The sequence below is a fragment of the Larus michahellis genome, chromosome 13 (assembly GCF_964199755.1).
Source record: "Larus michahellis chromosome 13, bLarMic1.1, whole genome shotgun sequence".
NCBI lineage: Eukaryota > Metazoa > Chordata > Aves > Charadriiformes > Laridae > Larus > Larus michahellis.
In genome coordinates, this window is record NC_133908.1 from 2,718,144 (window position 1) to 2,742,898 (window position 24,755).

The 24,755-nt window shown below is 54.4% G+C and overlaps 2 protein-coding genes across 5 annotated transcripts in view; one reads left to right on the forward strand and one right to left on the reverse strand.

Moving 5' to 3' along the window:
- Nucleotides 1-51: 51 nt before the first annotated feature.
- Nucleotides 52-7,501, forward strand: TESC (tescalcin). 4 transcript variants are annotated; one of them, XM_074605912.1, is made up of 9 exons: nt 464-558; nt 2,536-2,709; nt 4,810-4,879; nt 5,851-5,931; nt 6,161-6,300; nt 6,407-6,468; nt 6,540-6,647; nt 7,065-7,112; nt 7,222-7,501. In XM_074605912.1, exons 1-9 carry the CDS (start codon nt 501-503, stop codon nt 7,297-7,299), a joined length of 819 nt encoding a protein of 272 aa, XP_074462013.1. In that variant the 5' UTR covers nt 464-500; the 3' UTR covers nt 7,300-7,501. The 4 variants fall into 4 exon arrangements, with proteins under 4 accessions (XP_074462015.1, XP_074462013.1, XP_074462014.1 ...); XM_074605913.1 differs by having other exon boundaries at nt 466-558; nt 2,536-2,637; XM_074605914.1 differs by lacking the exon at nt 2,536-2,709 and having other exon boundaries at nt 52-558.
- A 7,143-nt stretch (nt 7,502-14,644) lies between these two features.
- The window catches only part of FBXW8 (F-box and WD repeat domain containing 8), a 52,295-nt gene continuing 42,184 nt past the window's right edge, over nt 14,645-24,755 (reverse strand). Inside the window, exons 8-11 of the mRNA XM_074606011.1 lie at nt 21,970-22,097; nt 18,088-18,261; nt 16,246-16,362; nt 14,645-15,523 (exon numbers count right to left, since the gene is read on the reverse strand). Of these exons, the coding sequence (XP_074462112.1) occupies nt 15,379-15,523; nt 16,246-16,362; nt 18,088-18,261; nt 21,970-22,097 (564 nt within the window). The 3' untranslated portion in view covers nt 14,645-15,378. The remainder of the gene's footprint in view (nt 15,524-16,245; nt 16,363-18,087; nt 18,262-21,969; nt 22,098-24,755) is intronic.

Consider the following 24,755-nt stretch of genomic DNA (forward strand, 5'->3'; position numbering starts at 1 on the left):
CCTGGGGTGCCAGACACCGCCTCTGGCCCTGAGGAGGGCTGGGTTTCTTTTGGGGGGATGCGGTGTTACTTCCACCCCTCTCTCTCCCTGCTTTTTTTCTTCCCCGCCTCCGCTGTCCCTGGGCAGAGCCAGGGAGGGGGGAAGCCGCAGGGCTCCTGTGGGAGCGGAGGTTCTGCTGGAGGGAGACCCCAGGCTGGGGGGGGGGGGTGGACACGGGGGCCTCTCTCTGCCTTTTACCTGGGTCTGTCTGCGTCCAGCAGGGCCACGAGTGCCTTCAAGTGCCACCAGCACAGCGGGGAGCCGCCCCCGCTCCGAAGGGGAGGGTGTCCCCTGCACGCCGGCCCGCTGGCGGGGCTGTTCACTCTGGAACCTAAGGACGGCGCGGCGGCGGGGAGCTCAGGGACCCGGGGGAGCCCCGCCGCCGCCGCCGCCGCCTCCCTCCCCGCCTCGCCCGCCCTTATAAGCGGCGGCGGCGGCGGCGGCCGGTGCAGCGGCCCGGCATGGGCTCCGCGCACTCCGTGCCCGCCGAGATGCGGGAGCTGGCGGACAGGACCGGCTGTGAGTACCGCCCCCCCTCCCCGGGACCGGGGCAGCCCGCACCGGGGGCACCTTGGCCGGGCCCTGCCCGCTGCCTCCCGTCCCGTCCCCCCCCCCGGAGCGCTCCTGCCCCACCGCCGGGCACCCACCCCCCTCCCGGTGGGGGACACGGGCTGCAGGGGACATGTCACTCGGGGGGGGGGGGGAGGCAGGACATGTCACCCGGGGGCTGCAGGCATGTCACCGGGCGATGGAGGGCTGAAAGGGGGCGGGGGGGGGGGGGGGGACACGTAGGCATGTCACCTGGGGGTGCTGGCATGTCACCGAGGCACGGAGGGCTGAAAAGGGGGGGGGGGGAGGGGGGGGTGTAGACATGTCACCCGGGGGTGCTGGCATGTCACCAGGGAAGGGGGGGGCGGGATGTAGGCATGTCACCCAGAGGTGCTGGCATGTCACTGGGGGATGGAGGTGATGGGGGAGGACGGTAGGCCTGTCACCCAGGGGTGCTGGCATGTCGCCAGGGGTTACGGAGGGGGGATGCAGCCATGTCACCCGCAGGGATGCTCCCGCGCACCCCCCCGCTGCCGCACCACTGGCAGCCGGGGCGTCGAGCGCACACACGTGTGAGCCCCCAGCCAGGCTTTGCCCTCCCACGCCGCTGCTGCACGACATTGTCCCCGTGTCACTGTTTTGCCCGTTAGCCACCGTCTCCCCACCGTCTCCCCTCTCCCGGCGATGCTCTTGGGGCCGGTACGGCCCGTAACGAACACCCAGCGGTGCCGGGGACAGGGCTTTGCAGCAGGGATGTGACCCAGGGCTCCGAGCAGGGCTTGGTGCGCAGGACACGGGGTGGTCGTGTCCCTCCTGGGAAATGTCATTGTTCCGGGACGCCCCAGGACGTGGGCACGGAGATGGGGGTGCTCCTGCCGGCTTCCTCCGGCTCCTGCGGTACCAAGAGCGGGCTGGGATGGAGGGAGGCAGCTCTGGGGACCTGCCACCTGCCCCAGCTCAGGGTCGGGGGGGGGCGGGTCCAGCAAACCTCCCCACGCTGCCACTGACCCGCTCCTCCTCCTCCCCGGGCACCCAGGGGTGGACTCAGCCCCGCCACGCCACAGGCAGGAGCCCAGGGGGTGGGAGGAGGTTTTTGGGGACCGCCTTGGCCTGGGGCGCGCTGCCCGGGGGCCCTTCTCTGGCACCTGCCCGTGGGAGGCACCGGCCTCGCGCCCAACTGCGCCCGTGAATCAGTCCCGCGGAAGGGTTTGCAAAGGCAACACTCAAAAAGTGTCTCATTGAGACCAGATTTCAGGGGGCAGTGCCCCCCCTGCCACGACCGGGGTGCACGCGGGGCTCCCACCGTGCTGTGGCTGCTGGGGGGAAGGCAATTTTGTTTTTCCAGGCTTGCTGCTGCGGTACAAGCTCGTGGGGGGCATCGCAGTCACCCTTGGTCCCTTGGGAGGAGCAGGGACAGGGCAGGGCTCCCGAGATGTGTCCATGGCACGGTCCTTTGCCTTCTCCCCAGTGCTTGAAACCCCAAAAAACCGCAAGGGCACCCCCAAACTGCCTGCTCAGGGCCATCGGGACCAGTTCCCATCCCTGCTGCCACGTGTTTGGTCGCCAAGCTGCAGCAGCGGCGTGTGCCTGGTGCTGAGGTGGCTCTTCCCGGGACGGTGTGGTCTTTTCCCGGCCGGTCCAGCGCGGGGAACCGCGGCACAGGGAGGGCAGCGGTGGGGGGGCTGAGCCCCTCCGGTGCGTCCCTTCCCCGGGGGATGCCCTTTGCTCAAGCAGCACAAACCGCCGCAGGCTGAGAAAGAGCAAACCCAGCGCCCTTGGGTTTAAATACTCATTTTTATTTTTTTTTTTCCCCTATAGCGTAGGTCGCCGGGCTTGGACACGGGCCCTGCAGCATCAGAGCGCTGAGGCTGTGTCTCAGCCACGCGAGCAGCCGCTGCCGCCCTTGAGCCAACCCTTCTCGCAGGAAAGCCTTTGCCCTTTGTGCAGGTGCAGCTTTTGTATTCCTGGAAAGCAGCCGAGCGCTGCCGCCCTTCGCAGCATCAGGAGACCTGCCTGCACCCCAGCCCACCCCGGGGGAGGAAGACTCGGGTTTGGGGAAAGAGGGAGGAAGAGCCTTTCTCTTTGCCTGGCAGCCGGATGGGGAGCGGGGCTGGACCGACCGTGAGCATCCAGCCAGTGACCCCAGTTTTTCGCCATGTCAGTGTTGGGGACGTTTTTCTGAGCGATCCAAGATTTTTGGCGCGCGACCGAGTCCCAGATGCTGAAGGCTCGGTGGCCCAGCGGCTCCCATGGTGACGGGCGATGTCGTCAAGGGAAAAAGCGAAAGGTCACTTCTCTGTGGCCGAAATTGGAAAGCAAAGTCCAGAGAAAGTTTGTGTGTGTGTGTGTGTGTGTGTGTGTCAGCAGCAGGGCACGAGCCAGAACGTCATAGGGGTGAGTCGTGGTGCCCGTGCAGCCGGGCATCGCCGCCTGAGAGCCTGCGGGTTCGGAGGGGGCACCCCAAAAGTTAGTGCGGGGGCTTAGACGGCCTCATCCTGCGAAGGGGCTGGCGGCTGCCAGCACAGAGAGCGAGCGAGCCGCGGGGCAGACACCGAGCCCCAGCAGCGAGCCCAGATGGGTTTTCCAGTCCATTACTAGAGGTCTGTGACTGCTCAGCCGGGCTCATCCATACAGCTGCTATTTCGAGGCTGTGAAACAGCGCTCACAACCAAAGGACATTATTTAAACATCATAAAAGCGAGCGAGGGAGCCAGCACCAGAGCTCGACATTGGCCTGTTGTCTTTCAGCCGCGGCGATTCACCATTTGCAACCCCTCAATTAGACTTTATCGTGCTTTTATCTTTCTCCGTGCCACCGGGAAGGGCTGATGAGCGGAGGCTGGCGCGGCCCTGCCCCGTGCCCGGCTCCGGCCGTGGCTCCAGCGAGGGTGTGGGTCCAGCTGGTGCCTGACAGACGCCACCAGCTCCTGCAAACAGAGCCGAAAGCAGCTTCCCTGGCTCCTGGGAATGGCTGCTCTCAGTGTTTGCACCGGAGCGTCGGGCTCGGTGCATCTTCAGGGGTTTGTGGAGCTTGGATACAGCCTATAGAGAATAGCGGGGGGGGGAAAATATAGAATCACAGAATGGTTTGTGTTGGAAGGGACCTTAAAGATCATCTGGTTCCACCCCCTGCCCTGGGCAGGGACACCTCCCACCAGCCCAGGTTGCCCCAAGCCCCGGCCAACCTGGCCTTGAACCCCTCCAGGGATGGGGCAGCCACAGCTTCTCTGGGCAACCTGGGCCAGGGGCTCACCATCCTTATAAAATAACCAGGTTCGGGATTAAGGAGGTGAAAAGATGCTGCTGAGCCTCATGCTGTAACCTCGTGGGGCTCCAAGCAAGGCTGATGGGCACCCCGCTTCCAGCCCTTGCCCCTTCCCTGGGGGAGGCAGCGTCCACCCCCGTGGTCTGGGGCTTCCCTGCAGCGATTGCAAAGCCCGGCTTTGCTTTTCGGGTGCCGATGCGTCTCCTCCATGTTAAGCCTTTCCTTGCCCCTGGTGGCAAGACACAGGTGGCTTTTGGCATTGTGGGTTTTTTTGGGTTTTTTTGGGGTTTTAATGTTATTTTCTATGGCCTGGCACGGCTGTGGGCATGAGCGCATGAACCTGCTGCAAGGAGAGATGTCCAGAGGCGTTCCCTGCACCTGCACCAAGAAACCCCAAATGAAACGGTCAAGCCTGTTTGAAGGCTCTGCTACTGAGGAGCCTAAACTGGGGGGGGGGGGGTAGAATCCTGTTGTGCTGTGCCATCCCATGCCATCCCGTGCCATCCCATGCCATCCTGTGCCGTGCCGTGCCATCCCCTGCAGTCTGGACCATGGGAGTTTCTGTAGACCAGGAACGGTGATGAACCAGCCCTTGGTGTCACCCCCCTGCTGTGACCAAGGGCCCGACGCAGCCAGATGGCCCTTGGGGGGCTGCACAGAGCCACCAAAGGGGACCGGGGATGGGGACAACCGTGTCAAGAAGTGCCCAAGGCCCTGCCCTGCTGCTGGGGGGGGGTGGGGGGGTGGGGGGGTGGGGATGTGGGGGCCTTTTGGCTGTTGCTGGATGGGGTGGGCTTCGGTGGTGTCCCCAGGGAATGAGTTTTGCAACAGTTTTCGGTGCCCACCAGTCTCCTCGTGTCCCTGGGCAGGACGTGAGCTCTGCAGGGGGGTGTCCCGGGGGCTACCCTGTGCCCAGGGACCCCTGTCACCTCCCTCTTTTTCCCCCCCCCCGACAGTCACCTCCGAGCAGATCGAGCACTTACACCGGCGATTCAAGCAGCTGAGCCGGGACCAGCTGACGATCCGGTACGGCCCGTCCATTCCCAATGCCGGGGACTGGGGGGGCTGGGGGGGTCCCCGGGCTGTGGGGACGCGCGTGTCCTTCCCGGCCGTCCCCGGGCCGTGCTGGCCTGGGGCTCTGCAGCGTGGCGGCGCGGAGAAACGAGGGGAAAGGAGCGGTGAAGCAGCGACCTGAGAGCAGGGTCGCTCCTGCCAAGCATCCCATTTCCCCCTGGCTTTAAGATGAGTTTTGGGGGCTGGGGGCGGGGGGGGGAGGGGGGAGATGCCCCTACATAGCAGCTACGGTGGCGTTTGTCCTCATCCCCTTCCTCGGCGTCTGTGCGGGCAACCGCGCACCGAATTCTGCGTCCTCGGGAAAGCTCCGGCACGTCCCGCCGGCTTCACCAGCCACACGAGAAGCCAGCAGGGGCCAAGGAGCCCAGCTGCCCTCTGACCCCCCCACCCCAGGAGATTATTTCTTTGCTGTAATAAAGAGTCGATAGCAAGCGACGGGCAGAGGCCGAGCCCGGTGCCGGCGCAGCACAACGCGGGACGGCGCAGGGCAGGGGAAGCTGAGGGGAGGGTGGACGGCGGAAGCTCCTTTCCCTCGCCTCGTCGAGCCCTGTGCGGGACGTTATTCCTGGGAAAAGGCTCTGAAAACCATGGTAGCTGTTTGCAGGTTGAGCCGCCGTGTCCCAAAGCTTCCCCAAACCCCATTTTAGCAGGGACAAAAAAAAAAAAAATAATAATAAAAAAAAAATCCCCTGTTGCGGCACCAAGCACAGAGCCGGGCGGCAGCACAGCTGGCTTTCAGGCTGAATTGAGGCAAATAGGGGTTTTCATGTGAAAACGTCTCTTTTTTGGGGTTGTTGTTTTTTTTTTTTTCCATGCTTGCTTTGCAAGAATGGGGCTGGGGCTTCTGTCGCAGCCCTTCGCTGAGCGCCCGAGCGTCTCCCTCCTCCCTCGCGCCTCGGGCTCTCTCTCTGGTTCCTTTGCAGCAAGGAGAATTTCGACAGCATCCCCGACCTGGAGTTCAACCCAATTAGGGGGAAAATCGTCCATGCCTTTTTCGACAAGCGGTGAGGACACCCCCGGCACCATGATGGGGGAGGGGGAGGTAAAACGGGGTTATCCTCTGAAAGCGGGACGTGGCGGGGCAAAGATCTTCTCCCTAAAGGCTGGGATGGAGCCGGGGGAGGAAACCCCAGTCCTAAAGCTTTGCTGAGGGATGCACGGCGGGGGGGAAGCAGGCGGCCGGGGAGGGGTGTGTGTCTCGCTGCCCGTCAGCGGTGGCTCCGCTCTCGGCAGGAACCTGCGGCAGGAGTCGGACGGGCTGGCGGATGAGATAAACTTCGAAGACTTCCTGACCATCATGTCCTACTTCAGACCCATCGAGATGAACATGGACGAGGAGCAGCTCGATCGCTTCCGCAAAGAGAAACTCAAATGTGAGCCTTGTCCAAAGCCCAGGGCCGGGGAAGGCGGGGGGGGGGGGGACACACACGGCGGGACGGGGCTCCCCTGACCCTGCCGCGCTCCTCTCCTCCCTCCCAGTCCTCTTCCACATGTACGACTCAGACCACGACGGGAAGATCACGCTGCAGGAGTACAGAAATGTAACGTATGGTCCCTCCCGTCCCGTCACCACCGAATTCCCGGCCCCGGCTTTGACCCCGCTGCCTCGTAGGTGGTGGAGGAGCTGCTGTCGGGGAACCCCCACCTGGAGAAGGAGTCGGCGCGGTCCATCGCCGACGGGGCCATGATGGAGGCAGCCAGCATCTGTGTGGGACAAATGGTGGGAGCCGGTTCCTTGCTCTATCGTGGCACAACGGCGCTGTGATGGTATCGAAAATGGGGCTGGAGTGTGTCCGTCCTGCCCGGGGCATCTCCCCTGTCCCCGGGCTGCTTTGGGCAGAGAGGTTTTTTTCGCGGGCAGCAGCTTTCAGGGTTTTTCTTTTCCATTATAGAGGCCAAGGGGGGGGTGAGCAAACAGCACCCCGCAAAGCACCACCCTCAGTGTTTGGGCCTTCAGCTTCTTGCAGCCGTGGTGGTTCTGAGAACCAGTTTTGGGCTGGCCGTGGGGCACAGTGCGCCCATGGGAGCCATGACCCACAGCCCCAAGGGACCCAACCCCCTGGTGACGCCGTGCCCCGAGGCCCCTGCCCCATTGGCGTGGGGCAGCCGTAATGTTTTCTCTCTCGCTTCCCCACAGGGGCCGGACCAGGTGTACGAGGGCATCACCTTTGAGGACTTCCTTAAGGTTGGTGGCATCTCTGCTCGCCTCCGGGTGGTCGCAGGGAGCTGGGTGTCCGGCGTTGGCACCGAGCCGAGCCCCCGCCCGGCCCCGCTCTCCCCCTTCCCCTTTGCAGATGTGGCAGGGGATCGACATCGAAACCAAGATGCACGTTCGCTTCCTCAACATGGAGACCATCGCGCACTGCTACTGACCTCCGGCTCCCTCCTGGGAGCCAGAGGAGGAGGAGGAGGGGGAGGAGGAGGGGGAGGAAGAAGAGGATCTGCAGCAGCTCCATGTTCCTGGCACCAAGCGCTTTGTACCCGCCCGCGTGCCTGTCCCGCAGTGGGGCTGCCTTCTGCTCTCTAGAAACATAAGAGGCTTTTATCTGTAATAAAAAGGTACTTCTCTTTTTACTCCTTGCTGAAAAATACTTCATCCATCCCATCGCCCAGGGCCTGGCGGGGTCTCTCCCTGTGCAGAAAAGCCGCCGTCAATCCTGGTTTCCCCTTAAACCTGCATTTTTAGCCTCTGCCACGGGGAAGGAGCGGCCCCCTTTGTGCCGTGAGCCCCCCGCCCCCCGCCCTGACCCCCACCCGTGGGCGCCGTATGCGGGCAGGGATGGGGATGCCGCGGGGCAGGAGGTGAAGGCAGAGTCCTCGGCACCTGGAAGGGCATCGCACCCCTCGCCGCAGCCCAGGAGATGCTCGAGCCAGCGAAGGTGGCAGCGGCACCAAGTCGTGACCCCAAAGCAAAGCCAGCCCGGCCACCTGGGCTGCGTCCGCCGGCAGGAGCGGCAGCGTGGGCCCGCGGGGAGGCAGGCAGCCGGGATGCGGGGACGGGGGGGGCGTGGGGCTCCTGGCAGCCGGGCGGCTGCCACCCCCACATGTTCCCGCTAGAACAAGGCACCGGAGATAAGGGTTTGTTTACTGGTATTAATAACTGGATGGCTCCAGGCGGATTTCTGTCTCTAAGGCAGCCGGAGCCGGGAAGGGAGGGGGGAGGGAAGAAAAAAAAAAAAAAAAGAAAGAAAAAAGGGCAATGGCTATTTTTAGAAAAGCTGGAAAGATTTGTTTGTTTTGTCAAAAATAGCTTCCCCCGGTGACATGTACGCTCCACGGAAAAATAGCCCCCGGCAGAGCGAGCAGCCGGCAGCGGGTGAGTGAGGGCTGCAGGGAGCGGGGGCTGCGGAGCCACGGACGGCCCCCTCCGCCGTCCCCCCGGCTCAGGGCACAGTTTTTCCTTCTCTTCCGCATTAGCGGGGGGTTTCTGCACTGCCCAGGCATCCCTGTGCTGCAGGCACAGGTAAGGGCTCGCCCTCACAGGCTTCTGCAGCTTTGCCCCTCCGAAAAACCCCCGTCTTGCCCCTGGCGGAGTCGAGGAGGTCCCTGCTCTCCTTCAGAGCTGCTGGACCCGAGAGCTCCTCAAAGCCCGGACCGCGAGCGGCCGCGCCACCCCGGCGAAGGACAGCCCTTCCCTGCATTGCAGCCCTGTCCTGGAGAGACCTGTGCTGCTCGACGGCACTCGGGGCGCACTGGGCTCACCCGGCTTCGCAGGGAGCCGCAGGGACGGAGCCCATCCCGTGTCGCGGCTCCGCGCGCGGGGATGCCATCCACGGCGAGGTGGGACATGCCGCAAAGCCGTGGGACAGCGCGGCCGCCGTCGTGGCGTTGGTTGAGCCATGATGGTGCCGGCACACGGGGCTCGAGCTGGGCTGGGTGGCAGGAGCCAGCGATGGTGCCCGTGCCGCGGGCAGGGCTGAGCGCCGGGGCTGGGAGGGGATGGTGGCGATGGAGCCCCCAGTTTGGCCAGCGCAGCCGTTCCGGCCCTGAGGGTCGCCCGATGGCAACCACAGCCTCGTCTGTGTTTGCAGGGCTGTGGGACTCGTCAGTCCTGTTCTATTGCTCCTCCGGACGCCTCCATCTCCTGGGCTCCCCCCCAGCTCCATCCGCATCGGCACCAACTGGTGCAGAGGGTCAGAGCTGGCTGAGACCGAACCTCCTCCTCCTGAACCTCCTCATCCTCCTCCCTGTGCCAGACCCTCGGCGCTCCCTTCCCTCCTCCCCACGCACACCAGAGCGCGACACCCAGCTCCTCCCGCCATCCCCAGGTTTCAGGAGCAGCCCCGGGCTCCTTTCCCCGTCCTCTCACAGGAATTACCCGGCAGACGCTGCAGAACCATCCCACTCCCCGGAGCAGCGGGGGTGAGTGTTTGAAAGGGCCCTTTTCCACCCCAAAATTGCCCGGCGGGGCTGCCCCTCCCGAGCAAAGCCCTTTGCTGCTGCTGTTTCAGGAGGTGACATAAAATGATGGTCCCACTCCCCCTCTGAACCACGGCTTTCTTGGAGGAGACATCAGTGCTTCCCGCAGCCAGCAAGGGCTGGATACACCACGCAATGCAGGGAAATAGGGGGCCAATAATAATTATCCCTTGAGCTAATTAGCTGTCCCCCAGCTATTTCGCCACGTGGCGAGGAAGGCGCGGGAGCAGGGGCTGCGGGCAAGCGGAGGCAGGACCCAAAGCAAAGGGGCTGCGGCGTGTTCTGCCTTCGCCGGTGTTTGTCTTCCCTGCGGGAAAGGGGATGAAGGCGAGAGCGGGAGGGAGGGACGCAGGGAGCAGATGAGAGGGAGAGTGGAACGGGGGGGCTGGGGAAGATAAACCCCATTGTCCCCGCCGCAAAGGGCCGATGATGAAGGGCAGAGGCCCCAAGGCTGGGACCAGCCCTGCCCACAGCCGCCGTTCCCCGGGGGGGGCAGGAGCATCGCTCCCACGGGCAGCGGAAAGCCAGGGCTGGGCCATGCAACGCTGAACGCGACGCACAGCAAAACCCAGCGAGACCCAGGGGAATCATTCTGCAAAGGGCGGGAAAAACTGGCGGAGCGCTGGGAAAGCCGGCAAGGGTAACGTTTCTGTCGCAGACCACAGGAAAATCCTGCAAAACCCGGAGCGCTCGGTAAAGGAGGGCAGTTCTGGTACGGGGCACGGTGAGAGGTGCCAAGGCGCTGAGAGCCAGGATGTGGCACGCGGCTGGTGTTGCCAAACCCAGCAGCGTCACGAGAGGATAACTGGAAAATTGAAGCAGCTTTGCTGCGTGTTGGAAAACTCAGGGAAGGCCAATAAAGGCTGAGCAGTGTATGGCGAGAGCGGTGACTCGTGGTTTCCACAGAACCCCAGACTGGCAGGGGGGGGAAGGGCCCTCTGGAGATCACCCAGTCCAACCCCTGCCAGAGCAGGGTCACCCACAGCAGGTGGCACAGGAACGCGTCCAGGCGGGGTTGGAATGTCTCCAGAGACGGAGACTCCACCACCTCTCTGGGCAGCCTGTGCCAGGGCTCTGCCACCCTCACAGCAAAGAAGTTCCTCCTCGTGTTGAGATGGAGCTTCCCATGGTCAAGTTTGTGCCCGTTACCCCTTGTCCTGTCCCCGGGCAGCACTGAGAAGAGCCTGGCCCCATCCTCCTGACACCCACCCTTTGGCTATTGCTGAGCACTGAGGAGATCCCCTCTCAGCCTGCTCTTCTCCAGCTGAGCAGCCCCAGGGCTCCCAGCCTTTCCTCAGCACAGAGATGCTCCAGGCCCTGATCATCTCCATAATGTCTGCTGCCCTCTCTCCAGCAGTTCCCTGTCCTTCTTGACCCAGGAAGCCCAGAACTGGACCCAGCACTCCAGGTGTGGCCTCCCCAGGGCAGAGCAGAGGGGGAGGATGACCTCCCTCCACCTGCTGGCCACGCTCTTCTTGATGCCCCCCAGGATGCCATTGGCCTCCTTGGCCACCAGGGCACATCACTGGTTGCTCAGAGTCCCATCCAACCTGACCTTCGATGTTTCCAGGGATGGAGCATCTCGCACCCCTCTGGGCAACCTGGGCCAGGGTCTCACCACTCCCAGTGTAAAACGTTTCTTCCTTCTCTCTAGTTTGAATCTCTTTTGAGTTTAAAGCCATTACCCCTTGTCCTACTGCCACAGGCCCTGCTAAAAACTCTGTCCCCACCTTTCTTATAAGCCCCTTCAGGTACTGAAAGGCCACAGTAAGGTCTCCCCGGAGCCTTCTCTTCTCCAGGCTGAACGCCCCCAGCTCTCTCAGCCTGTCCCCACAGCAGAGGGGCTCCAGCCCTCCCAGCAGCTCCGGGGCCTCCTCTGGCCCCGCTCCAACAGCTCCGTGTCCTTCTGCTGTTGGTGCCCCAGCGCTGGAGGCAGCACTGCAGGGGGGTCTCCCAGAGCGGAGCAGAGGGGCAGAATCCCCCCCCTCGCCCTGCTGCCCACGCTGCTGGGGATGCAGCCCGGGCTGCGGGGGGTTTCTGGGCTGCCAGCGCACGTTGCCGGGGCGTGTGGAGCTTCTCACCCCCCAGCACCCCCGAGTCCTCCTCAGCAGGGCTGCTCTCCATCCCTCCATCCCCAGCCTGTCTGGTACCAGGGATTGCCTGCGACTGAGGGGCAGGACCCTGCACTTGGCCTTGTTGAACCTCAGGAGGTTCACACAGGCCCACCTCTCCAGGTCCCCCTGAAAGGCATCCCGTCCCTCAGGGACGTAGCTGAAGGCTTTAGAACCACCCACAGAAAGGTCAAATGAGCTGCCAAACGTCACTGAAAGAAAAGAAGGGGCAGAAAGGGCGTAAAGAATTGTTTTTTGCAGCACTGTGGGTCATCGATACCACCTGCTCACCCCACTCTGACAGCAACTAGGATGGGGAATGAGAGAGGAATCTTCCCCTCTGGCCAGGGGCACGACAGCAGAGGCTGAGAGGAGGAGGGCGGGAGGGGACGGCTCTGCTCTGTGGAGCTGAGCTCCAGGGAAGGGGTGTCAGAGACACCTCCCCCCAGACCCTCTCTGCACAAAGAGCACCCGCTGTTCCTCTTTCCCCGGCTCCTCAGCATCAAGAGAGGGGATGGCAGACCACAAAATGCTGGAATCGCTCTTCCCCCACTGCCAAGGTGGTCAAGGACACAAAACAGAGGCGAAAGGCACTTTCCCGGTGGCTTGGAACCAAAATAGGTGGAGGGACAGCTGGGGTTTTTCCAGTAGGGCACTACAGCTGAGCATGTCCTACCACGGCCTGTGCATCAAGACCGCTTTGCTGTGCACCACCCATCGCTTCTCATTGAAGTCAGAGCTCCAGAGCTGAGCTGGAGGCTGTGGTAGAGAGACGGCCTCCCCCTTTGATCATATATTCTCTTTAGAGAATAGTAGGGAAGAAACTTATATCCAGGGATCCTTCCCACGAAGACAACAGACACCTCTTTTTGCTAAGGATCACCGTCACCAATAGGAACCAGAAGTCAGTCATTCTTGAGGCTCTTCACTACTTGCTCCTTTGGTGCCTTCTGATCACTTCTTTAGCTTTCCCCAACTACTCAGCCCGTCTGGTGGTCAGCCCCAGGCACACTGCACCCTGTCTGAGCCTCCACCTTCAGTCTAACCCCTGCCTGGTCAATCCACGACACCGGTCCAACGTGTCCTGACTGCAGCTCCTCAACTCGAATCTCTGCCATCAGCCCCGGGCACCACCCAACACAGAAGAGATGTCCCCTTCTTGAGTGCTAACCTTTGCCTGTGGCACACAACGGGGGTCTGTGAGACAAGAGTCCACCTTCACCCCTACCTACCACCAACTAGTAGCACTAACAAGTCCTAGGGAGCGCCCAGACCCGAAATCCAAAGGTGGCATCTATCTGGAGATAGATTGGATGGTGACTCCATTCTTGCTTGTTATTAGGGAAGAGGCTCCATTTAAATATCACCTAACCCTGGCAACGATGTGGACAGTCCCGACTGCATTCGTTACGCCCCAGCACCCACTTCAGCGCAGTATTAATGACTACCCAGTGAAGTAGGACAACATCCCCCTTCAGAAACAAAAATCAAAACTCCCAACATGGATACTCTCCAACGGCCTAAGTGCCCTCATTTGCATTATGAATGCCAGTTAAATATGCACAGAGTCTTCTGCTGTGGTACAACCTTCCTGAACGAATTCCAGTGACAGGATAAATAGAGCAAAAGGACCACCCTCCAACCCACCCGGAGGAGCTGCATCCAGACCGTGAGCCAAGGAAATGCCTGTGGGGACAGAGGATTTTTCTTCACTGGAGGTGACCTGAGCCTTCTGGTATCTGGATGGGTTGATGTTCGGTCCCCAATGAATTCATGGCTTGCAGGTCTTCCCTGCGCAAGAAAGCAAACACCTCTACAAACGCAGGTGCTGCAAAGCACTGGTTTTCTAACAGCTCGGTGACTACCACGGTCAAGGAGGAATTCTTACTGCCGGCAGTGCGGAAGCAGAGGGGAAATGCGGAGGTGGACTCAACACACCGGCCACAAGACCAACTTCTCTGCTACTTGCTGCAGGGAGATGAAAAAAGAACAAAGCTGCCCTGAGATAACAAGGCAAGATAAGGAGAGTCAAAGTGGGAACAAGCCAAGGGTGCATTAAGCAAGTTGGGGCAGCAGGTCACAGCAGGGAGGGGAAGAGAACGACAACGGTGGAAGTTCTCTGTGTTCAGCTACACCAGAAGACACAGGGGCTGCAGCAACCCACAAAATCATTCGTGCTACAGGAACTACTATTTATTTGACAGGTTTCAGCCGAGCTCTTGTCCAGACTATGTATCCGTAACACTTCTTGCACTTCCAGGAATGAAGGAAAGGAGCTGGCTTCCCAGAGAAAGAAAAAAAGGAAAAAAAAAAAAAAAGAGACCAAACCTTTATAAAAAGATAAAATTTATTGGGCAGACAGAATAACTTTGCCCCTTGCACTTCTTGTATCAGGCCATCACGAGGAACTGTTAAAACCCAAACCCACAAGTGAAAGGTGGCCTAGGGGCCACGGAAAATTACCCCAAGCCAAAGCCAAGGAAGAGCTGTGAAATCTGCCCATCTCCAGGCAGGAGGAGGCCAGCACCAAGCTCTCCAGGGGTGCCTCGGTGACTGGTCGAGGGCTGAAGTGACAGCCCTGCAGCCCCTCTCCAGCAGGTCCGGACACATTTCCTGCACCGCTCCAGCACGGTACATTTAAATGGATTCCGTTAAGCCAGCGAAAAGGTGTTAAATTAAAACCTAATCTCAATTTAAACTTGATTTACGTGGCTTTGCCTTGCACCAGTAAGTTTACAAGGGCAAATCACAACCACAAAATAGTTTTAAAAAAGTAAAAGATACCCACGCAGGACTCGAGCTCTTGTTCGCCAAACTGATTCTACCTATGTCAGCGCAGCTCGGATTTAAGAGAAAGCCTTACTCCTCTTACTCCTCCTTTCACCTGGGGTTCTACACCATCTCTTTCAGCCTTGGTGCTTCTCCACAGCAGAGGGATTGCGGCCAGTTCGTGCCTTCTGCTTCACTAAACCAAGATGATGAATTCCCAGCTCAGAAGTGAGGACGGTGTCAGAAACCCAAGTCGCAGACAGCGGGGAAAGCCTCCGGGTGCCGTGGAGGGCCACGACCCAGCAGAGAACATACCCGACAACTCACCCGAGACACAACAGCCTCTTGTCTCAGTGCACAGGGGTTAGTTCACCCTAAAAGGCTTACGAACAAAAAAACCCCCACAAACACGTACGTATACAATTAAAAACATTTAATACAGAATTTTAGAGACTTAAAAAAATAATTTATTTAAAAATAATTTTGATGCGTGTGGCCTGCTGTGTTTCCAAGCATCCGGCCTGGCCAAGGCCAACCTTCCCCTCCCTCTCTCCACCATACTCCTCCTCTCCCAACCGCCGTAACCTTTTGTGCAGGGTCCTGCTCCTAGACACATTCCGATGCGCTCCCAGGAAAAGAAGAATGAGCAGCTCATTACAAGGAAACAAATTTCAAACATGTGGCTCAGCAAGATGCTTTTCCCAAGTCCTTGGTGTTTTTCCTTTCCCTCTCGGGACAGGCATGAACTCCCCAGCCTCCCACCACTTCAGCAGTTTGCCACCCGGGGCTCTCGCTCCCTGACCGTGACCCCTGCCAAGATGGGGTCAGCAGCGTTTTTCCCACAAGCAGCAGAAAGGAACATTTTCGTTTCCACGGAAGCGTACTGCTCCCCTTCACTCTTCAGACTCTCCCTTCCACCACAGTGGACCTTCGAACATTTGCGCAGCAACGTATTTTAGCGATACGCTCGAGGGCAGCCATCCTCTCTCTTCTGGTCCATACCCCCAGGTTTTCGGCAATCGCTCAGCCGGTTTGATGCGCCTACGGCCCACGCCATCTTTTTGGCGCTTGGATCCTTCTGGATCTCCTTTTTGCCTTTGGCCATGTACTTGGCAGAGGGCCGGACCACAGAAGCCAAGTAAAGCGAGTTACCTAAATGTTATCGTAGGGAACTGCAAGGCCAATGTTGTAGTTGTAACCAGTCACTTCATCGTAGGAGGAGCGGCAAATAGGAAGGACGCTTTCTACTGCCAACTGGTCCACTGAGAACTCGTAGGCATAAATGATTCCTCGATGCCTGTACAAAACACAACCAGGAGCCACCATTTTACCTTAATTATATATCTCAACAGGGGAAAGGAACAAAGTTGGAGATTGCCATAAAGGATCAAAATTCGATGCTTCAAAAGCTGAATATAAAACCCCAGCCCCTTCCGCACTAGGGCTGTCTGTGAGGTTTTAACAGAAAAAACCGCCTCCTACCTCCTGCCAGGGACCCCACTGAGCCCTGGAAGCGAGCGGTGAATCATTCACTTTAGCAATGCAGAGATGTGACTGTCATCTGCTGAAACGTTTCTCATCTATTCAGGAAGGCGGAAGATAAGTACATTGTAGTTTGGTAGTTCAATTAGACATGCTAACAGCCGCCTGAGATGCAAATACCAAAACCTGGAGTTTAAATACCAGTAGTTTTCCTTTAGGAGGAGATATCTTTACTAATATTTAGAGCAAGGCAAGGGCTGCATTCCCTGCCTGGCTTCAGTGGCCTTTATTTTCCCTTGCTGAAAGAGAAACGCTTTTTTATTTTTTGTGCTCAGAAGTAAATAAAGAGCCAATTCATCAACACTTTGGAAAGCCTTCTCTTAAAGCTTCTTTCATTTTATTTTTTTTAGATGCTCTACCTTCTCTATTACTGCTCTGGATCGTGACTCAGGTGCTTAGTGTGTCGTTTTAAAAATATATGATACAGCAGACCTTCGCCGTGCCAAAAACCCTACCCTTCAGAGCCCGGTTACTCACTTGCGGTGCGCGGTAAGGTCATCATCCGTGATGCTGGCGCCTCGGGGAGTTTTGTCATCGGGGATGTTTGCAGTGATGAGGCTATGAGAATTAAACCACACGTGGCGGACCGGATGCCTGAAAAAATAACCCACAGCACTGTGTGAGATGCCACCTGCATTAGGCTGCTAAAATCCAAGTGCAGTAAAGGAATCGCTCTGGATTAATGAACTCCTCATTTAAATCAACGGCCTCTCTATGGCCAGAGGCTGGGAACCTGCACCTTTGGCTCTTCTCCTGTCTGGAGCAAATAAACACAGCTTTTATCCCCATCTAGTGGGCTCTTACCAGAACACACGTGGAGGCCAGAAAAGATCTGAGACACTTGGCAGCACACAAGCTGCAAGGGATCGGGGCTGCCTGCTTGCTTCGCTGCTTTAAGGACGGCAGCAGCACGTTCCTGGGAAGAGCAGGATGTTCCCAAAGTGAAGGATGGGGGACAGCCAGGACCCTGCGCCCCCATCCCGAAGCCCTGAGTTGAGCTACGGTCGCTTGAGAAGTGTGCTGTGTGGCACAAGCTGAGGTCTGGTCTTCTTTCCCTTTCCTCTCACTGGTGAGTAAACTAACCCTGAGCCACTTTATCAGCATTTACTGTTCAAGTAGGAGTAACTTCTCAGATTAAAACGGCTCATCTCCATGACCCTAAAGCATCTCCTGTCATCTCCCTTAGCTTCTGCCCTTGGTTTCCATTCATGACACCGGGCTGCTGGGATGGATAACACCACGCGCACCTTCTTACCTAGGGAGGCCTTTTGGATTGAAGCGATCCCTTCCGATTCCTATATAAACAGTATTTAAAACTGTTTAATCTAATGGTTTCACTTTTACTACACCCCCAAAGCTCAGCCGATCTGCACTGCCTGCCCTCCTCCTTGGCACGCTCATTAGCGCTGCTCCAATCAATGCAATATTGTCCTTAATGCATCAGCCCCATCGCAACGGGCTTTATAATTCACAGGGTCAACAGAGGAGGAGATAAATGCTATTAATCAATGACAACTCCAACTTGAACTTCTCTGACTGTAAATACCTCATCTTGCTCCTCTTTAGGGAAGATGCATCAAAAAAAAAAAAAAAAGTCAGGATTTATCTGTTCATTTTATTAAGGGTATCACTCAGACTTACAAGGGGCTAAATCCTTGAGGCCTTCCTTCAGACAAAGCTCACTCCCTGGGAGCTGTGCCTTGATCAGGAAATCAGAATTTGGCTGTAGCAACTAACAGCCTTCTGTCATCTCCAGGATACTGATCTCTGCTTGTACTTTCAGTACTGTACTTCTTGTGCTTTCAGTACAAACTGGTATTTTAATATTTAAATGAGTTCAAATACCAGCTTGGCTTTGATTCTTACTGCTGAGGGAACGCCTTAACGAGGTGAGCAGAAACGCAGGTATTGTGTAAGGATATAGCGGAGAGAGACAGCCAGAACCAGTCAGTGCGAAGACAACAGCCAGGAGTCCAGCATTTCAAACCCGAGGTTCAATGAAGCAAATACTGCTTCGGCATGGGGCAGGGAGAAGACACTAACTGAACTTCACAGAAAATCCAGGGAAAACAATTTCCACGCTCCCTTACGCCGACTGAAGCATTCTCTTTAACTAATGAGTAAAAAGCCTACGACAGCTAAAGGGCACACACCAAAACACGCACAAGACTCCAGGTGGGGAGGCAATCTGTTCCCAAATCACATGAAAACTAACAGAACTCTCAGAAGCTTTAGACATGGGCATCTTATCATTTTGGTCCTGGATCATCCCATTCCCACAAACACCCTTGCAACAGGACCCTAGGCAGAGAAAATTACCTGGCGTGCATTTCCCAGAGTTTGGTGCCCATCCGTTGGTCCCACACACAGACCAAGCCCTCTTCTCCTCCGCTGACGATCTTCCAGTCGTCCATCTGGACCGCAGACACTCCTAACTGGTGGGCATAGAAGGAGCACAAAGATTCGCTTTTGCGGAGATCGAATACCCTGACCCTAAACAAAAGCAAATAAAGAATTTGGTTATCGCAATGGTTATTCTAATCCATAACCAAGAACAGAGATAAAAACAGCTGTGGATCTGCAGCCTGGGAGTTCTGAGAGCACAAGTACTTCAGGGTTATGAAAGTACGCCCAGGACGGCTACGCTGCTTTCACAGGACAGCAGCAGTCCCACGGCCACGACAGGGCCAGAAACCCAACACGGATGACACTTTTCACCGCTGAGTTTTCACCCTGTTACCAAAGACTTTTTTGAGGCAGACTACTCCCACCATAAAGGGCGTCTCTGTCTCTTTACAAGTCCTAGGTGACATGAAACGTAAGGGAAATTTGGAGAAAGCTCCTCTATCTGCGCCTCCCAAAGCGTCAGCAATTCCACGAGGCATAAAGTACCCTGTTTTGGGCATAGTGCTAACACCTCCTGCCCCTTGGTACCTAACCCACACCCACTATGGCCATGGGCTAATATTATTATGAGGATCAAGGGAAGAACTATTATTACAAAGACTGAGGAAGGGACTAAACGTGACAATTTAAGAGACAAGTCAAGGGAATCAAAGGTTTATACGCCCGAGTTATTCACCAATATTGCTACCCACGAGCACCCAACCAGTATCTCTTCTGAAATGATTTCAAAAACGCCACCAGCGGCCGTGGGCAGCTTTTAGGCACGTCTGATTTTTCAGAAATTACTGATCACTCAGACAAGGCATTTTGAAGAGAAACATACCGAAGACTAGGCTACGGGTAACGACGCAGAACTGTAGAAAAAGAGCTTAGATTTCAACCACTGCCACAAGTCCACAACACCAGCTAAAGCTAACGGCGTTAAGTTTAAATCCAGCACACATCACAAAGAAGTATGTTTTTTGATCCTTATAGATCAAGATTAAGAGATAAAGCAAAGGATGTAAGTGAATAAAAAAAAAATGCAAGTGAAAACAGAAGTAAAGGGGAAATACTGATCTCAGATTTGAAAAGAAGCCAGAGAAAGTTCCTCCCAGCTGATGGCTATCAAGAATGAAACCATCAGGTACACATTAATTCCAGAAAAGGCCAAAACACACTTGTTCCAACACATTAACTGTACTTTATTCCATACCCCTGCTACGATCCTAATGGTGTTGCAAGTCTTTCCTTTTCCTTTCTCAAATGGAGATTGCATCATATGATTTTACAAATAACACATTGCAGCAACTGAAATAAAAGGCAACAGAACAGTCCAAAACTCCAACAGAGCAACATCCATCTGACATGGAGAAAAACATGCTGGAACAGAGCGAGGAGCACGCTTTGTGTGGCTCCGCAGTCACCCTTAGGAAAACCCCATCACAACAGTTGCTGATGGCAAAAAGGACTCCTGGCTTTCTCCAGCTCCAGCAGAGAGAAGCTTTGGCTACATATTAGATCTGTGCTTTGGGAAAGGATGGGGTATTTTGGAAGTGTTCACACCCAGCGCTCTCCCTGTCTTGCTGCATGTGTTCTGCATGGCAATCAAAGCTTCTTCTGTTTGGTAAGCACAGTTGGAACCAAAGATCTGATTGTGTCCTGGTTATTTCATTAGCAAGGGCCCAGGTTGCAGGCAGGTGTCCATTCTGGCACACCCTTGGAAGAATCAGAGGCACACTTGAGTTGTTTAGATGTGCTTTAGAAAAAAAAAAAAAAAAAAAAAAAAAAGGAAAAGCATTTTGCAAATCTAATGTGATGTTCTAATGCAGATCTGGCATGGCCCGCCATCTCCTGCCTCAACAGCTGGGCTCAGTGGGAGCACATCAGATTCATCGCAGCTCAAGGGAGCCGTAAGGAAGGTATTGTCATGACCAGGCTTTGATTCTCCTGTTAGACTATCTTAGAAGCTCACTTGCCTTTAGGGAAGCATGGAATACACGTTTTGATCCACATCTTTCAGTGACAGTATACACTGGGCTTGCCATACGTTTGCTTTCCGAAGGCTATGCACCATCTCAGGTTGACCAAAAAAAGGGTGGTTGTTGTGCAGAGCATCAGCACACGCTCCCTGGTATCGTATCTCTCGCCAGTGTGAAGCACAGCTCAGTAATCAAACACATCAGCAACACTTCTGCAGTATTTTTCGACGGAAAGAGATTTTATAAGCCCTACCAAAAACATTTCAATTCAACAGGGTGGTCTGCGTCACTTTTCAAAATCACTGCTTTAAATAAAAGAATAGCATATACTAGTAAAAATGTGGAAGTGCTATATTTAATTCCAGCAATACATTTCCCCGCTGGCCATCAGAGCAGTTTGAACTCCCACGGCAAGGTCGCTGTTTTGTACTCTTGCTTTCTAATAGGGCTATGGAGGCTCCAGCCACATCCCACCTGCGGACGCCCAGCACCTATTAAAACCGTTCAGGCAGCACCACGCGAGGAACTGACCTCTGAGACACACACGCACTCGTCTCCTGGATGCCAGACTTATTTGCTGAACTATTGATTCCTAACTTCTTGCTATTTAGTGATGGCCAACCCCTGAACTCAGTCAACACTTGAGCTGAAACACTGAAAAGCTTTCTGGAGGGGAAAGGGCGCAGACATTTACTCTAGTATGAAGGGAGTAAATTTCAATCTCACTTAAGGGATATCAGCTTTGTCTACTCTCCCATCGTTCTGCGAGAGATCAAAATTGGAGGTAGTTTTACTGAGGTGCTTTGGAAAATCAAGTATCTGCTTTTAGAGAAAAAAAACAAACCAAACAAACCTCCCAAGGATTCAATTACACGTGTCAAACTTCAGATATTTCCTTTATCTTCTTTGCTGAGAAAGTATGAGGTTTGCTTGCGTTGCCTATTCACTGAGAAGGAAAAAAAGCTGTTTGACAAAATAATCATTTTTGCAAGCTGCTGCACTGGCGGGACAGAGGTCTGGGATTTGGCAAAGGGAAGTATCCGCCTTACAATCTGATACCCACCACCACACCAGACCACCACCTGCAGCCTGATGCCCAGCGCGGAAAGGAGGAGGGAAGGAAGAGGGAGCCATTAGAGACTGGCTCCTCGCCATCCCACATCTCCTTTGGTGCACTGGATCAGACCCCACAAATAACTAGCCAAAAAAAGAAAACCTAAAAATTGGACTCAAAGGGTCTTTTTAAGCACTTTAATCCTTTCGCACTGACTGTTCCCAGCGCGTCCATTCCTGGCACCAGATATTGTGCAGGGAAAATCCTACTCCCCAAGCCAAGGAGTTAAAGAGAAAGCTGCTAATCAGCTAAATAGAAGCTGGAATCTGTTCATATGAAAGTCTCTTTTTTTTGTCACCTGAGGGACAACACAGTGTTCCGAAATACACTCTTGACATCATTTGGCAGACGGACCCATCTCATCCTACATGATTCATCCCTTAGGTTATTTTTTTAATATCAGAAAGTGAGCTTTTAAATGCCAAACTAATTTTGCGGGTGGTGGTGGGGAAGTGGAAGATATTCCAAGTGGTCTCGCTGGGCTGTACACCAACTGCGTCCACCAAATGGCTTACAAAGAAAGTCTTCCCATGGAGCTTTCTGAAACAAAAGCAAGCTGGCAGCCACATCCAACTATTACCTAATATTTTGTTCCTGAAGTTCACGCAGGCTGCATTTGAAACATTAGAGGAGAAACAAATTCTAGCAGGTCCAGATGTAGGACAGCAGGATGGGAAGTCAGCTCATTTGAGATGGGTTACAGCTCCTGGTAGTACCTACCTTCTGTCTTTATTGCCTGTCACAAGCATGTTTGGAGGACTGTTCTGGAGGTTGACACACGTAAAGTCACCCATCGAGTTGCCCATCTTCTTCAGACACTGACTTGTTTCCAGATTGTAAAGAAGAATCTGGCAGAAAGAGAACAAACACCGGCTAAACGTAGCATGGGCACAACAGCTGCGTTTTGCTGCAGCATAAAGCAGAGCAGAGTTGTTACCACCAGAGATGGTCTGCAGGACTTGTTTCTCGATATTCCAATGCATCACCAAGATACAGGTCTATCCCCATCAAGAAGGCCAACAACACGGCCTCAAAAATCAGGAAATATAGTTTCACATGGAATCCATCGAGAAGCAGGGACGTCAGGCTCTTGCCAACCAGTATGGGTATAGTGCTCAGGCAGGCAAAGCAAGCCATACAGATTTTCTCCACGTCAAGTTTTTAAGGCTTACACGGGAAAGGAAATATTAAGAATGTTTAGACAGATGGACCGTGCAAGAAAGATTCAATCAAACTCAGCAAAAGCCGCAGAGCAGAACTGCGCACTGACTCAGCGCTGACAGGCCCTGCTGATAGCTTCTGTACCGATCACGCGGCAGAAATAGATTAAGAGAAATATTACATCTGAAGTGGCAGTTCAGATGGGAAAGGAATGAAAACAACTCTGATTTTAAGCCACATCCAAGATGATTCAACCAGAGACTGGAAGAGAGGTACGAGCTGTTTCCCGTCTGTTCACCCTCCTCTCCTCCGCGCAGGAACCAGTTTAATCACGTTCGCTCGCTTTCCTGTGGGGCCAGATGAGATTTACCTATTTGGACCTTTCCATTTAAGAGAGCAAGTATTTTTAGAAGCAGAAAAACACACTGGTCAAAGCCCAGTGGAGCTCAGCGCAGTGCCTGGTTTTATGTAACTTCATAAACATTATTAAATTTCATGGTGATGCTCCTTTAATTTAAAAGAAACTTATGACCATGACAAGAGTAACGGTAGTTCAAACATCGGAAAAAAATTTACGGCTTCCATGGCAACATCAGCATGGCTATGTCGACATCGCATCAATATTCTTAATTTCTACTTTCCTGATTATATCCACATGCAGTTTAATAAATATTACACTATCTGTACCTATTACTTCAACATTTGCCAAAACAGCCATGGTGATGCCGCCTGGCCTTTTACTTCCTATCTGTGCAATTTGAGTAAACAGCTGAAAGGCTGAATTAAGAGAGGAAAGGACCATTTTGTGATGGATGCCTCCAGGCAACAAAATGAACTTTTAAAAACCTCTAGGGATACTGCAAAGGAGATCAGAGACTGCGGGTTTCTTCCGCCTGCCATTTCTCCTGACTGAAGGGCAGGCATGGTTTTATTCAGACATATCAGCAGCTCCTGATTAGAATCGACACATTCAGACCCAACTTCCTCAGTTGCTTATAATATTTATCATCTCCCAACCAGTTCCCTTTCCCAGCCTTGTCTCTGTGAAGCTATCTGCCTCAAATCCCAGTCTTTAGCGGGAAATTTTGCATCCTTAAGACCCAAAAGCAATTTTACCCGAGCTCTGTAAAGCAAGAAAGGCGCTACGTTTGCATGGGGTGACTTAGGACATAATAGTTGCTAAAAAATTAATTTAAGCTTCCATACCTACGAAAAAGTTGTTACAAACTGCACGAAAACGTTAGTCTTCAAGGTAAAGACCAATTTAGAGCCTGTTCTCACTTGCGGCACCGCTTCCAAGAGCTCACTAACCAAACCCAGAGATAATGACATTCTGGCAAAGGTACTTTGCAAGGTTTTCAGCGCAAAGGAAATTAATATCTGTGGCCTGGCAACCAAGTTTCTCCTTGGAAAGTTCTGAACAAAAGACAAAGTCAATAAACTGCTGAATTCAACTTACGAACAATAAACAATCGGGTCAACAGCAACGTATTCCAGCTCCCAGTTGAGGCTCAGTTTCCCAGCTGCACGGTAACACTCCGGAGAGGAGAGGGCCAAACGCTGCTTTCTCAAAAGTCCCCTGGGGCTAATACTTAAAGCGAACATCCATAAACTATTAATTTATCTAAATGACCATAGCTCCCATCTATCCTATAAACATACGAGACATACTTGAAAATTCAGTTATGGCCATGAAAGACTATAATGAAAAATTGCTTCCACGTAGCATTTAATGATTCCCCTGTTTTACACCGGAGCAAATATTACATATTCTCCCGCTCGCAGTCTCAATTTTAGACATGTGGCAATCCTCACATGTGGGTAACACCAGCCAAAAAATTTATTTCTCCTCACATAACTTGTAGATGTCCACTGATTTAATGTGTTTGCATCTAAGAGAGAACCTGTAAAAAAATAAAGGTTCAGATGCACAGAACTGGGAGAAAAGCTTTTGCTTATCTTCTCCTACCCCCTCTAGATCCTTCTCTTTTTACATCAGCCTCCATTCTTTTAAAGATTGTTATCCTGTTTTGGTTTTTTTTAAGTTTTATAATGCACGTGTGTATTTCTAGCCAATTAGCCCTATCGCTGGAAGAAAGATTCCAGGTTTTACCCATCTTTAAATTCAACTTCTGTCTTGAGCAATTTTACGGTCTGCAAATGAATTTCAAAACCTTATCCTGCCAAACTTGATAGGTAAAGCAACAAAAAGAACTCATAACGCTTTTTTAAGTCTGAATAATAATTTCTTAAAGACAGAGGGTTTAAAAAGCATACTGATGACAACTTTGAAGTCGCTAGAACACTTCTGATGAGCTCTCCCATAATATCCCAAGGCAACAAGG